General features: G+C 42.6%; 1 protein-coding gene across 1 annotated transcript in view; it reads right to left on the bottom strand.

Annotated features, from left to right (window-relative positions):
* Positions 1–14361, bottom strand: part of JMY (junction mediating and regulatory protein, p53 cofactor) — an 81438-nt gene extending 67077 nt beyond the window's left edge. Inside the window, 1 exon segment of the mRNA XM_002690458.6 lies at positions 12798–14361. Coding sequence (XP_002690504.2) covers positions 12798–13835 — 1038 coding nt within the window. The 5' untranslated portion in view covers positions 13836–14361.
* Positions 14362–14727: the final 366 nt, after the last annotated feature.

Genomic DNA, 14727 nt, shown 5'->3' with positions numbered 1-14727 from the left:
ACAGGGAGGCCTGGCGTGCTGCGATTCATGGGGTCGCAAAGAGTTGGAAACGACTGAGCGACTGATCTGATCTGATCTGATCTGAATACACAAAAATTTTGAATCCCTTTTATATACCTGAAACTAATATTGAAAATCAATTATACCTCAATAAAAATAAATAAATAAATACTTTTCCCCCCAAGTCTTAGGTCTCATAAGACTCAACATATAAAGTAAAACCTGCTCAAGACCTAACTCCAAGGCTCTCCAGGGAGCCAGAGATCTTTTATTAACACTTTACAAAATCAAGTACTCTGACAGGCTTCACTGTGAACTGGCACATAATTTCCTTTTCTTAAAGTAATGCATGTTTTTCAAGTTTAGATATTGCTAAAGTAATTCTTGCTCCCTTCTCTCTTAATCCTCCATTTCTTTTTATTATTTTATACCGGAGTATAGTTAATTAACTATGCTGTATCAGTTTGAGGTGTACAGCAAAGGGATTCAGTGACATAATACATGTGTCTATTCTTTTTCAAATTCTTTCCCCATTTAGGTCATTACACAGTATTGAGTACAGATCCCTGTGCTATAACAGTAGATCTCTGTTTGTTATCTATTTTAAATATAGCAGTGTGTACATGTCAATCCCAAACTCCCTCTAACCCTCTTGTCACCACCTTTCATTTTCAGTTAGCAAGTCCAACACCCAAATTCACAACACTTAATAAAAAAGGGGCAGGGGGAGAATTTCCAACTAAAAATAAATCAAGAGAGTTAACATACTTAATTGCCCTCCTTCCCTGCATAGCCAGAAAAATTAGTATAACTATGACAGAAAAGGGAGTTCAACTATTCAAAGTTATGCACTACTTGTTTGAAATGGTAATAAACAGCAAGAGAAAGGAGGTAGATTTCAGGTCTTACCTTATAATACACCAAATTCCCTATTACTTCTGTGGAAGGAAAAAGTATTAGGAAATGTTTCGAGGAGAAAATAAACTTTCTTAGAAGTATTATCATACCATCTAAACCAAGTCACCCTTAGCTAGCTTAATACAGAACAGAATTTGTAATAGATTAAATATCAGTATAACATTTATTCTTCTTGTGGTTACAGGAAAATTATTTTTATGAGTCTGTATGAGACATATGCATTCTGTCTCACATTAAAGTTTTATGTATAATACATGTACAAATTTAAATTCACTTCCTTTGGGATTACAATGTTCTCCAATGATAGACAACACAGTATATATACATAGCCAAGGTTTTGCAGAAACACTCATCAGCCAGACACTGTTGCAATATTTTTGTCCAATGATGAAGACACTGACCATGTATTCCAACTTGACAAAGGCTAAGTTTATCAGTTAGCCTCATTCCCTTTCTACAGGAATGAAGAGAGTCCAGTGGTTAAGAAAACTGGCTAGAATCAGGTATGCAATTGAACCTGGTTTTCATATATGCATATGTTGTCTTAGACAAGTTTATCTAATTTCTTTGAACCTGTTTGCTCTATTGTAAAATCCCTGCCTCTTAGGTTGATATGAAGATTAATACTAACAAGAGTTAACATTAAGTGTTTATTGAGTAAATGACACTAAGTACTTTACAGAAAAGCTACTTTTCAGTCACTCTATGAGGCAGTAGTATTATTCTCCTCACTTTACAGATGATGAGGCTAAGGCATTTAAGAGAATTAAGTGGGCCCAAATTCATAAAGCTATTAAGTGGAGGAGCCAGGACTCAAACTCACTTGAACCCTACCTCTTAACTCCTATCAACATGCTGAGTTAATGTATTTAAAGACCTCTGCACAGTGCCCAACCCATAGAAAGCATTTAGTAAAGGTTAGCTACTGTGATCACTAGGAATGGCAACCCACTCCAATATTCTTGCCTGGAGAATCCCATGGACAGAGGAACCTGGTGAGGTATAGTCAACGGGGTCACAAAGAGTCGGACACAACTGAGTGACTTTCACTTCACTCACGGTGATCATCAAAAACTAGGGCCTCACACAAGTCTCGACACATCGGTCATTCCAGTTATGACCTTGTTAACAGTCAGTAAAGAAAACAACAACAAAAAGTCAGCAAAGAGGTGACAGACCCACCTAGATAGGACGGTGAAGGGGAAGAAAGACTTTCAGGTAGTAATCAGACATTGGTTTTGTAAATGTAACTTTAGCAAGTTATCAAAACACTGATGGGAAAGCAATTTTAATAATAAAGTCTGTAGGGAAAAGCACTCACATCAAAATCCACCTTAAAGACAGGTAACAAAGTGAGGAAAAGAAAATAAACAGAAAAAACGGAAACACCACTCCTGCCTGCTTTAATGCCCCCATGTACTAAAAAATGAATTAGACCTTTTTCAAAGCCTAAAGAAAGAAAAAGTAAAGAGACGGAGCCAAAGCAAAAACAACACCGAGTTGTAGATGTGACTGGTGATGGAAGTAAAGTCCGATGCCGTAAAGAGCAATACTGCGTAGGAACCTGGAATGTCAGGTCCATGAATCAAGGCAAATTGGAAGTGGTCAAACAGGAGATGGCAAGAGTGAACATCGACATTTTAGGAATCAGCGAACTGAAATGGACTGGAATGGGTGATTTTAACTCAGATGACCATTATATCTACTACTGTGGGCAAGATCCCTTTGAAGAAATGGAGTAGCCATCATAGTAAACGAAAGTCCGAAATGCAGTACATGGATGCAATCTCAAAAACGACAGAATGATCTCTATTTCCAAGGCAAACCATTCAATATCACAGTAATCCAAGTCTATGCCCTGACCAGTAATGCTGAAGAAGCTGAAGTTGAATGGTTATGAAGACGTACAAGATCTTCTAGAATTTACACCCAAAAAAGATGTCCTTTTCATCATAGGGGACTGGAATGCAAAAGTAGGAAGTCAAGAAATACCTGGAGTAACAGGAAGATTTGGCCTTGGAGTACAGAATGAAGGAAACAGAATGGAGTACAGAAATAGAGGAAAACAACAGAATTAGAAAGACTAGAGATCTCTTCAAAAAAATTAGAGATACCAAGGAAATATTTCATGCAAAGATGGCTAAGAGAGTTTTGCCAAAAGAACACACTGGTCATGGCAAACACCCTCTTCCAACAACAGAAGAGAAGACTCTACACATGGACATCACCAGATGCTCAACACGGAAATCAGATTGATTATATTCTTTGCAGCCAAAGATGAAGAGACTCTATACAGTTAGCAAAAACAAGACCGGGAGCTAACTATGGCTCAGATCATGAACTCCTTATTGCCACATTCCAGATTTAAACTGAAGAAAGTAGGGAAAACCACTAGACCATTCAGGTATGACCTAAACCAAATCCCTTACGATTATACGGTGGAAGTGACAAATAGATTCAAGAGATTAGATCTAATAGACAGAGTGCCTGATGAACTAAGGACGGGGGTTCCTGACATTGTACAGGAGGCAGTGATCAAGACCATCCCCAAGAAAAAGAAATGAAAAAAGGCAAAATGGTTGTCTGATGAGGCCTTACAGATAGCTGAGAAGAGAACTGAAAGGCAAAGGAGAAAAGGAAAGATATACCCACTTGAATGCAGAGTTCCAAAGAACAGCAGAGAGAGATAAGAAAGCCTTCCTCAGTGATCAATGCAAGAAAATAGAGAAAAATAATACAATGGAAAAGACTAGAGGTCTCTTCAAGAAAATTAGAGATATCAAGAGAACATTTCATGCAAAGATGGGCTCAATAAAGGACAGAAATTGTATGGACCTAACAGAAGCAGAAGATATTAAGAGGTGGCAAGAATACTCAAAAGAACTATACAAGAAAGATCTTCACAGCCCAGATAATCACGATGGTGTGATCACTGACCTAGAGCCAGACATCCTGGAACGTGAAGTCAAGTGGGCCTTAGGAAGCGTCACTATGAACAAAGCTAGTGGAGGTGATGGAATTCCAGTGGAGCTATTTCAAATCCTGAAAGATGATGCTGTGAAAGTGGTGCACTCAATATGCCAGCAAATTTGGAAAACTCAGCAGTGGCCACAGGACTGGAAAAAGTCAATTTTCATTCCAATCCCAGAGAAAGGCAATGCCAAAGAATGCTCAAACGACCGCACAATTGCACTCATCTCACATGCTAGTAAAGTCATGCTCAAAATTCTCCAAGCCAACCTTCAGCAATATGTGAACCGTGAACTTCCAGATGTTCAAGCTGGTTTTAGAAAAGGCAGAGGAACCAGAGATCAAATTGCCAATATCCGTTGGATCATCGAAAAAGCAAGAGAGTTCCAGAAAAACATCTACTCTGCTTTATTGACTATGCCAAAGCCTTTGACTGTGTGGATCACCATAAACTGTGGAAAATTCTGAAAGAGATGGGAATACCTGACCACTTGACCCGCCTCCTGAGAGATCTGTATGCAGGTCAACAAGCAACAGTTAGAATTGGACATGGAACAACAGACTGATTCCAAATCGGGAAAGGAGTACATCAAGGCTGTATATTTTCACCCTGTTTATGTAACTTAAATGCAGAGTACATCATGACAAATGCCAGGCTGGATGAAGCACAAGATAGAATCAAGATTGCTGGGAAAAGTATCAATAACTTCAGATATGCAGATGACACCACCCTTATGGCAGAAAGTGAAGAAGAATTAAAGAGCCTCTTGATGAAAAAGTCAAAGAGGAGTGAAAAGTTGGCTTAAAACTCAACATTCAGAAAACTAAGATCATGGCACCCAGTCCCATTCAGTTCAGTTCAGTTCAGTCTCTCAGTCGTGTCCAACTCTTTGTGACCCCATGAATCACACCACGCCAGGTCTCCCTGTCCATCACCAACTCCCAGAGATTACTTGCTCGCAAATACATGGGGAAACAATGGAAACAGTGACAGACTATCTTTGGAGGCTGCAAAATCACTGCAGATGGTGACTGCAGCCTTGGTATTAAAAGACACTTGCTCCTTGGAAGAAAAGTTATGACCAAACTAGACAGCATATTAAAAAGCAGAGACATTATTGCCAACAAAGGTCCCTCTAGTGAAAGCTATGGTTTTTCCAGTAGTTATATATGGATGTGAGAGTTGGACTATAAAGAAAGCTAAGCAGCAAAGAGTTGATGGTTTTTGAACTGTGGTGTTGGAGAGGACTTGAGAGTCCCTTGGACTGCAAGGAGATCCAACCAGTCCATTCTGAAGGAGATCAGTCCTGAATATTCACTGGATGCTGAATATTCATTCAGCTTCACTGATGCTGAAGCTGAAACTCCAAAACTTTGGACTTCAGCCACCTTATGGAAGAACTGACTCCTGTGAAAAGACCCTGATGCTGGGAAAGACTGACGGCAGGAGAAGGGGATGACAGAGGATGAGATAGTTGGATGGTATTCACTGACTCAATTGGACACGTGTTTGAGTAAACTCCAGGAGTTGATGATGGACAGGGAGGCCTGGAGTGCTGCAGTCCATGGAGTCGCAAAGAGTCAGACACGAATGAGCAACGGAACTGAGCTGTACTGAAAGAAACTATTAGCATCATTAAAAGTGCTATGTCTTAGTCACCCTGCTGCAGAGAAACCCAAACCTGGAGACAAGTACATCAAACAGGTGGACCAGGTCCCAGCTCTTGCCATACTGTGCTTGTAAACTGCCCTGGATCCTTAAGGAAAAGAACAATGTATTTTCATTTTCCAAACATGAAATTAAGGCCCAAATAGAGTAAGTGACAGCATAAGGTCAAGCCACTAGTATCAGGACTAGGACAAAAACACAGATTCTCCTGAGCCATGTTCAGTAAATTTTCTTCCCACTAAGCACTAATTAAGATAGTGTAGTGAGACATTCCTTTAAAAGTATACCCTGCCTCAACTAATTGTTAGCAGCAGCAAGTTGGTGACCAATTTTAATTAAAACATTTTTCTTGAGGAAAACGACCATTCCTGTTTATCACTGTATTCTCCCTGTGCTATATTATATGAATGCACTAATACTGGTTGAATAAACTAAGTCCCAAGCCATCACCCTCACTATAATCTTAAACGCTACAATAAATCATTAAATGAACTTCCTTTTTCCTTAAGACCATTCTCTAAAAATGTCTAGCCCACAAGGTTGATATTTCTTTCACAGCCTATTACACAAAAGCATCACTATAATTTGAAGTTATATATTATACCTAATTATAACTAAAATTTAAAATTCAAGGACAAGGATAAAGGCAGTTCCCGATATTTAGGAAAAACAACTCACAAAATTTTCTAGCCTTTTGCTGAATGAATCCTTCTCTGCCCCACACAGTTTTAATAACTTAGACACTCTGTGTTAAGCCTAGTTGGCATTAACAGTCCCCTATAAGAAGCCTGAAAAGCCAAATGAACTTCACCACCTATACCAAAAAGCAATTAGCACCAAGAACTACTGTCTTCACTGCCTGTCTTTTACCCTTAAAACTTAATTTTTCTCCTATGACAGCTAAGGAAACTGGGCAGCTTCAAAGGGAGCAAATGCTGGCCTGTTAATGAGTAATAAAAAGAGCCATAGGGAAATTTCCCATTACAAAAAAAATAAGCACACATAAATCTAAACATCAATGGAAAGTCACCCTGCGCTTTCAAGTACCACTTCCAACAATACCCTACAGTCAATAAAAGGCCAAATAAAGCAGCAATGGAGAACAGTGAGACTAAAGTTAAATGTGAAGATCTGGGGAATGAAGATTGCTAATTTAACCATAACAACTGTTATGTTTGACAAACCAAACCTCCCACTCACCTTCTCCCTTCAACACGCACGCACACACACATGCACACACACACCCTTGTACTCACGTTACAGAAGTATTATATTTGTCCAAGCTGGCCTTGTTCTTGCAAGGAGGAAACATGTCTGTGAAATATCTGGTGGGCCAGGCATCATGTGATGTCAAATAGCAAGCAGAGAAACCACCACATCAATTATTTATTGGGAAGGCTTCCATCCTGCCACCAGCCTCCATTTTTCTGTTTTACAGAAAGACTAACACAGAAGCACATATTCAACTTTTTTCCCACACCTATCTTTTTTTTTTTTCCAGTTATATGAAAAATGGCCAAAAGTTTATTAGGGCATAGGATTGACGAAAATGATAAATATCTAAGTCATTATTTTAACACTTCCAGCTTTTAAGTCTTTCATCATAATTTTCAGGAATCCCACAAAACTCATTTAACTTCATTATCCCATAACTGTGTTTTATAGTAAAAGAGCAGTTTGCACTATGTAACTATCCAGGCGGAATGGCTCTCTCTCCACTGCAACCGAGTACATTATGTCCCTCCCCAGCCTGCTTCTACTACGTATACATAATCATGGGTCGTGGCTCACTGGCCCAAAGACTAGCATCCTAGGGCTCCTAAAAGACTGTCATTTCTCTAGTGACATATTAGATATATGTATATATATATAACAAGTATACAGCAAGTATAACAGATCTTCCTTGACTTGCACTGGGGTCACTGCCCAATAAACGCATCATAAGTTGAAAATACTCTAAGTCAGAACTGTATTCAGTATACCTCACCCACTGAACATTATAGCTTAGCCTAGCCTAAGTATGCTCAGAACACTCACGTTACTCTATACTTGAGCAAAACTCATCTAAAACAAAGTCTGCTTTATAATAAAGTGCTGAATATCTCAAGTGCTTGATTTTAATACTGTACTGACGTGACAACAGAAGGGTTGTATAGCACAGAATGGTTGTTTACCCTTGTGATCGCATGGCTGACTGGGAGTGACCACTCGCTGCCCAGTGTTAAAAAAGAGTATGGAACCCAGGAGAGGAAGTCCAGTTCCTACTGAATGGGTATCTCACTCATATCATCTTAAAGCTGAATGACCTTAAGTCAAGGACTGTCTGTAGTTGGGATTTTAGCAGTGCTCCAGTTCTATAGCTAATCTTAGTTTTCCTGGGAAAATCAGTAAAGTCATAAATGGGAGGAGGGAAATGATAAGTAAACAATCTTCACAGAGCTCCTTGACCTTCTGCTGAACAACTCCAGTCAGGAGTTGTTTATAGACGAGTCATTTTAAAACACAAAGGAAAACAGTGATTGGGCACTCTGGTCTAACATAAACCCATCCTGGCATCCTAGGCAACCTGCTTCTAAAACATAACGTGAGGACTATGCCCTACAGCCTGTCACGATTAACTGGAAATAAAACAAATTCATTACCTTAAAAGCGCATTACCGAACCAATTAGATTTTAAAATACTGACGCCACGCTCCCATTCTCAGGAGTGGAGACTGACATCCCTTCTAATATCATCACGGAAAAAAAGCAGAAAAGGCATGCAGAAACATGCAGAAAAGGCATATGTTTGGATGAGGACAAATCGAAGTTGAATCTGAGTTTAGTCACTCCTTAGCTGGTTCAGTTCAGTCGCTCAGTCGTGTCCGACTCTTTGCGACCCCATGAATTGCAGCACACCAGGCCTCCCTGTCCATCACCAACTCCTGGAGTCTACTCAGACTCATGTGCCTCGAGTCGGTGATGCCATCCAGCCATCTCATCCTCTGTCGACCCCTTCTCCTCCTGCCCGGAATCCCTCCCAGTATCAGGGTCTTTTCCAATGAGTCAACTCTTCGCATGAGGTGGCCAAAGTACTGGAGTTTCAGCTTTAGCATCAGTCCTTCCAAAGAACACCCAGGACTGATCTCCTTTAGGATGGACTGGTTAGATCTCCTTGCAGTCCAAGGGACTCTCAAGAGTCTTCTCCAACATCACAGTTCAAAAGCATCAATTCTTCGGCGCTCAGCTTTCTTCACAGTCCAACTCTCACATCTATACATGACCACTGGAAAAACCACAGCCTTGACTAGACGGACCTTTGTTGGCAAAGTAATGTCTCTGCTTTTTAATATGGTATCCAGGTTGGTCATAACTTTCCTTCCAAGGAGTAAGACTCTCTTAATTTCATGGTTGCAGTCACCATCTGCAGTGATTTTGGAGCCCCAAAAAAACTGGTTAAAGTTGGCCAAATCAACTTCTCCTTCAGTAAAACAGGTGTAAAACATCACTTGCCTCAAAAAATAGTATCGAGGATGAAGACAGGTAATGTGAAGTACCCAACACCTAAAATAGTGCCAATAAATATTTACATTCCCTTGAAACAACACTTTCTGGACGCCACACACTTTGTTAGGCACTTTTTCATAATGTCTTAAATCTTCAGTAATCCTTTAAGTATTTCCCCCATTTCTCTGTTTTAAAGAGGTTAAATAACTAAACAGGTCACAGAAATGATGAGCACTCACCTAAACCCACATCCTTCTGACCCCAAACACAAGGTAGTCTCTGTCTACTGTGTGCCTTACGTGGCTACTTTTGAAAACACATGCTTCTCTCAGTGGTTTCAACTGGAAAAGTTAGAATTGAGCAATTCTATAAACATAATAAATTTCAAAGTGAGCACTGATTTTTAGATTTTAATCAACTCTATCATCATAGTTAAGGTTTACTATTTAAAGGACCACAATGATTTCAATAGTTGTCCTTATACTGAAACTTTTATTTCAAATCATCAAAGGGTAAACCATACTATGGCTTATAATACAATACTCAACTTTTAACCAACAACCAAAGCTACTGTTGAAACCATTCCAAGAGGTCCTGATGACACTTGATTCATTCAGGGATTGAGTGCTTGCTATATAAATAGCACTACTTACAGTAAATCCTTGTTAAAGTTCAAGACAAGCCTACCATGGAATAAATTTTACATTTCATTTTTACTCAAGATTAAAGGCCGAAGTAGTATACGATCTACAATTCTTAATTCATCTAAAAATAATTTCATTCGTATTGTATAAAGTACCTCCTTACAAACTAGTCAGTTGACCAAATTTGTGAACTATTAACAAAAACTTTTGGCAGAAAATGTAAGGTTTAGTAAATACTTCAATACTCCACAAGACAGATATAGGAGTACTTCTTACAACCCCATATAAACCATAAACATAATCCCAAAACTAAACTCCAAAAGAGGTTATGTCCTAAGTTTACGAAGTAGATACTTTATAATTGTGATTTTAAGGCTCTTTTTGAAGAATACCTTTCAGTCTTTCTCTCCAAAACTACAAATATGCCTATGCATATAAACTCTGCACACCACTTTAGGTATTCCATTAAAGTCCATCAATAGCTCCGCTCAATTCACAGGAAATTCACCAACCCCAGATAACCACTCCTTATTTAGGAGGTTATGTTTTTATAGTTTAAACAGATTTTTCTCCTAGTTTATAAATAGCAGAGTTCCTTGAGGAATTAACATTTATCAACTTAAAAATTTACTTACAACTTTATATTAAAATAACACTTCTTCCACATCTTTTAAAAAAACTGGTGTCTTTTGTTCACTATTATTAAGAGTGCTCACAAGATTTGTGGCCCTGAACTAGGGGTGGCAAAGAAGAGAATTCCAAGATACTGTCAAGGCCAGTGACCTTGAGAAGTTTACAATCTCACTGTACAGTCTGTCCTATCAAAAAAGTAAATAAAACAAACCTCTCCTTCAACAATTTACTGACATTTTGAACACAAATTGGTGTGGTCTTTAAATATATTGGAAAAGGAAGACTGTAGATAAAGAACTGGAAAATAGACTCAGAGAAATTTAAAAAGGAAAAAACACGACCAAAGGATCGCGCAACGCATACCTGATTCACCACATATTACCTATGTCTGATTCACCACATATTACTTAGCTTCAAAAAACCTATGGTTAATTCGACAATTGTGAGACTGAGAATTAAAAACAAAAACCAACACTGATTTAGACATAATTACTAACTCAAGAGAACTGATAACAAAAAATGACACAACTTCTGGAAAGATTCTACCTGAAAGAATGTTGCTGCAAGCTATTCAATCGGCAAAATTTTAAGCAGATGGGGTAGAAAAAATATATGGCAGTTATACCATACACTCGCACTGTCACACTCATGGTAGACATCACTGATTAATCATGCAACCCTTTCCTCCTACTGAGCCTAATTTCCTCCAAAATAGCCTACCAGCAGATATCAGGGTGGGCATCATAATTGAACCTATCTGTTGTCCTTTCCTGATAGCTATTTTTCAAATACTATTCAGTCAACTATGTGAAGAACCCAGAATTTATGTATTTAATGTTCAATGAACTTAAAATAAACCCCATTTATTGAGTTGCTCCCCCTCCTCCAAAATAACTCTACAAAAAATTTAAATATCCTGTTAAAGAGAATAAAACATATAGTCAATATAACCTTAATTAGGAAAAATAATCTTTCTAACAAAATGTACGAGTTCTAGAAAACTATTTCTCAGCAGTCCTCATTTTTGACCCAATTTGAATAAAAAAAAAACTATAATTACTTTTTCTGAGTATCAAAAAAATTAAAACCAAACATATCTTCAACATTTAGGGATTAAAAAATAGAACAGTAAAAAGAAAAAAATAATAATATATACCTGTAGAACAAGCAAAAGAAGCACGAACTTTGTCCTTGCAGTTTAAAGGAAACACAGGTCACCATGAAAACTCTAAAGAGAACATGACCATTTAAGATTTGTCACTTCCTTCCAAAAATGATTTAAGGTATTAATAGAACAAAGACTCCAGAAGTAAGATGATAAAAATGGAAATAAAAACAGATCTCTAGAACTATGGGATCACATCATGATGGGTGATGTTTACCATCAAGTAATCTAACAGGAAGAAGTGAAAACCTGGAGTCACCAGGTTTTAAGAAAGCACTGTGGAGTAAGTGAGGAAGAATTATTTCCTAAATCCCGAATAGAGAATATTCTACGAAGAAATCAGGAGGTTCCTGCTTCCCGGCACATACTACAAGATTCCAGTAGTATGTAAACACAGTCAAAGAATATAAACACGACAAAAAGAGGCATTTCCCCAACCCAACTCCAACCTCAATTGGTACCAATAATAAAAATAATTGCTTTGAGAACGAGAATACTTTTTTTAGTAGTTTTCCGGCAGAGGCTCTTAAGTACACATGACCTCCAATTATACATCCTACACATCGTAGAGCTCCCTATGTATAACCATTCAGACCTTTTCCCATTATTTCCTGGAATTTTAAGGATTCGTTTGAAAATAAGCGCCTGCACTACTTTTAGTCAAGTCCAAAAGTACAATAAACATTCCTGCCCAAGACCTTTTTCCTCCCTAAAACAAGTGAAACACGAGCCCTCCTTAAAGGCTTGAGGTATTCCTAATGTATGTATAAAAGTCCATGGACAGGCCACTCATCTGGAGGAAAATGATTTAAAATTTGCCAAAGTTGCCAAATCACATTTGGAGACAAAAAACGGACCAATTTTACTTCATAAGACAAATCATTTTCAATAAACGAACGTGACACCAGTAAAGTAAGTTTAATGATCCGGGCAATTATTGCTGGAAAGAACTTTAGGGACAAAGAGAATCACTCATTTAGCTTATATTTATGGGACGTCTTTCGTCTGAGTGGCTTTAATTTTACTACCATTACTTAGCAGTAAACAGAGCACTTTATAGAACTTACATTATACGTAGGAGGCGTAAATCTAAAGGTTTACCCAAGTTCCTTCAGAGGCCAAATTAAGGAAAGCCATGGTTTTTCCCACCTCTGAGAGGAATGAAGGGGAAGAAAGGTCAGGACCCCCTCCTGTCCCCTTGTTTAGCTAGGAAAACAAGTGTCCCAAATGCGCACAACCTGGACCGAAGCTCCAGTCTGCGGCAGCGTGGAGGAGCCAAAAGCGATGCGTGGAGCCTAGTCTGGGTCCTTACCTCCTGGATGCGCTTCCTGGCCCGCTGGAGCACTTCTTCGTAGCCCTTCTGCCGCAGCTCGCTCAGGCTTTCGTAATACTCCTCCGGGTCGTCGGTCTCGGTGAACAGTACCTGGGACAGGATCTTCCAGCCGCAGGTGTCCAGGCCGTGGCCCAGGTAAATCTGGAGCTGGTAACACAGCGTGTCGATTTCCTGCTCGGACATCTCCGGGGCGCCCCCGAACAGCACCGTCCACATGCCCGACGGCTCCTCCGGAAACACCGGCAGGCACGGCTCCAGCTGCGAGTTCACAGAGCACAGCTGCTGGTGCACGGCGCGCAGATCCTGGAAGGAGAAGAGCCCGGCCCAGCTGCACTCCTCGGCCGGGGACTCCAGTTCGGCGGCCGCTGGCGGCTGCTCCGCGGCCGAGAGCGCCAGCGCCGCCGGGTCCACCTCATCTTCCCTCACCATTTCCAGCACCTCGATCTCCTCGGTGACCGTCCCGCAGGCGCTCACTACCCGCACTGACATCGGGGCCTCCTTGGCCGCCGGCGGGGCTGCCGCAGCGGCGGACCCCGCCACATCTCTGCCTCCGGATGCCCTCCGGACCGGGCTGGGGTTGGCCCTCACTGGGCTCCGGAGAGGACTCTCCGCCCCTTTGCCGGCCGGACTCCGCAGCGGCGGGTCCCCTCGAAGGCTGCACGCGCTCCGCGGAGAGCTGCCCTCTGGCCAGGCTGGGCGCCTCCGGGACCCGGGGCTCCTGCCCAGAGTCGCGGAGGCAGTGGCCTCGGGCCGACCCTTGCCCGCCGGGCTGCCCGGCCCGCGAGTCCCGTCGGATGCGAGCGCGCCTGACTCCGCGCCGCCTCGCGCCCCCGCCTGATCCCGGGTGCCGCTCCTCTGCCTCTGGGCCGTCCGATTGTGGCAGGTTATGGCAAACTTGCCCTCAATCTCGTTCCAGGCTACGATGAAAACGAACTTGTGCTTCTCGCGCTCGTCGAATACGTGGGGCCGCACGGCCACCCAGTCCGACTCGACCGTCTCCTCCAGCGCGAACGACATGGTGGCTCCGGTGCCAGGCCGCGGGGAAGGCGCCGCTGGCCCTGCCCGCGCGAGGACTCGCCGGCTGGCTGCGCCGCGCCCCCCACTCACCCTCGCCGGGCGCCTTCAGCCATCTTAGCGCGCCGGCCGGCTCTCCCCGCTCGCTCGCCTGTCTCTCCGAGCTGGGACTCGTCGCGCTCCTTTGTGGCGCGGCTCGCGGGAAAGACAATGCGCGTCCCCAGAGCAGGTAGTTCACATGGTCACGTGCGGCTGGGTCTGTTTACAAGAACCGCGCCCGCCCGGGCCGCCCCCCGAGCGAGGCCGCGGGGCTGAGTCTGCGGCGCTCCGGAGGTGAGGCGCGGGTGGCGCGGGGCCGGGCGGGCGGGTGGGTGGTCGGGGCCCTGGGCTTGCGAGCCTCCGCCGCTCGCCCTGGCGGATCTCCGCGCCCCTCCTCCTCTTCTCGACAGCCTGGAGCCGGCCTGACGAAGGGACGCGTCTCCTGAGCGCGGAGCCTCAGTATCGCCACAATGTTGCCATTCGGCTGCTGACGTAGCGGCTCCACGAGGGACGTAAACACGGGCACGTGCCGCACGCTGGTGACGCGGCGGCGGCGGCGCGCACACCTCGCTCGCGCGCGTCGGCCCCGCCCCTCCGCGTCTCCCGCCCCCGCCCGCTCGCGGCCGCGCGCGCGAGTCTTCTGTTCCTCAGGCTCGGGTCCGGAGCCGGTGAGCCGCGCAGCGAGAGTGGCAGGTGTGACCTGCGGGACAGGTGGCCTCCAAACCCAGGGAGAGAAGGACAAAGGCTAAGGAACTGAGCATTTTTGAACTCCAGTCATTCAGAGGGACCCTCAAGTGTACATTTTCTTCCATTTCGGGGGGATAACTCCCATATTCAGAAAGAAGTACGCCGTGAC

The sequence above is a fragment of the Bos taurus genome, chromosome 10, assembly GCF_002263795.3.
Source record: "Bos taurus isolate L1 Dominette 01449 registration number 42190680 breed Hereford chromosome 10, ARS-UCD2.0, whole genome shotgun sequence".
Classification (NCBI taxonomy): domain Eukaryota; kingdom Metazoa; phylum Chordata; class Mammalia; order Artiodactyla; family Bovidae; genus Bos; species Bos taurus.
Note: the sequence above shows the minus strand (reverse complement) of the source record. Positions and strands in the feature narration are given on the sequence as shown.